The 1000-nt window shown below is 41.5% G+C and overlaps 1 protein-coding gene across 1 annotated transcript; it reads left to right on the forward strand.

The window, feature by feature from the left end:
* The first annotated feature begins 230 nt into the window (after positions 1 to 230).
* LOC126787391 (zinc finger protein ZAT12-like) lies at positions 231 to 737 on the forward strand. The gene has a single exon (XM_050513285.1). It carries the CDS (start codon positions 231 to 233, stop codon positions 735 to 737), a length of 507 nt encoding a protein of 168 aa, XP_050369242.1.
* Positions 738 to 1000: the final 263 nt, after the last annotated feature.

The raw sequence follows: 1000 nt of genomic DNA on the forward strand, positions 1-1000 counted from the left end.
CCCTATATAAACCCATGCTATAATTCACTTGTGTTCGGATCTTAGACTCTCAGTAACGTTTGTCTTCTCTCTCAAACAGCGAATCTCAGTTATTTACAGCTTACTTTCTTAGGTTTGAGTCTCGTTCATTAGATACTTATCAGTCAAATCAGCTGTAAATCGGAATTCTAGATCAATTGATCAAAGCTCGAAAGCTAAATCAGAAATTCCTCCAACCACAATATTAGCAAATGAAGAGAGACAGAGAAGATGAGCAGACGACCCTAGAGTTGGTCAATTGCTTGATGCTACTATCTAAAGTAGACCAAATCCAGTACTCCTCAATCGAAAAGCAAAATACCTCGGACCGTACGCGTGTCTTTGTTTGCAAGACGTGTAATCGGAAGTTCCCGTCATTCCAAGCCCTAGGAGGCCATAGAGCCAGCCACAAGAGGCCGGTCGGCCAAGACCAGTTAGAGCTCTCACTACTGCAGCCGAGCTCATCGGCAAAGCGCAAGAAGCACGAGTGCACGATCTGCGGGATGGAGTTTTCTGTAGGGCAGGCGCTTGGGGGACACATGAGGAAACACAGAGATTTTATGAGTTCTGCTGCCGAACAGATTCGCGAGGCGGCTGTGCTGGTGTTGAAGAAATCAAATAGTAGTGAAAGGGTGTCGTGCTTAAATCTAGATTTGAACTTGGCACCACCCGGATATTATGATTCGACGAAGTTGTATTTAACTCCTTCATGTGATTAGATATTGCTCGAGGTTTTTTTTATATATATAGAATTTGCATGTATATATATTCATCTCCTCCGTTACTATTAGGCTGGATGTGAAATTGTTTACTGATTCTATTTGAAATTAATATAGTATCCACTTTGTCAGTTTGTCTAGAGTGGAGGGCCTAAATCATATGCAATGTCTTGGAACTAATATATTAGGTTCATCGTACGAACATGTTCATCAGTTCTTTCATTTGGGTACACTGCGTGCAATATTTTCATCACACAATCTTA

This window comes from Argentina anserina, chromosome 3, assembly GCF_933775445.1.
Source record: "Argentina anserina chromosome 3, drPotAnse1.1, whole genome shotgun sequence".
Lineage (NCBI taxonomy): Eukaryota > Viridiplantae > Streptophyta > Magnoliopsida > Rosales > Rosaceae > Argentina > Argentina anserina.

Bases quoted from the DNA above. Each gene is read 5' to 3' on its own strand.
- LOC126787391 (XM_050513285.1), top strand. From the start codon at position 231: ATGAAGAGAGACAGAGAAGATGAGCAGACGACCCTAGAGTTGGTCAAT.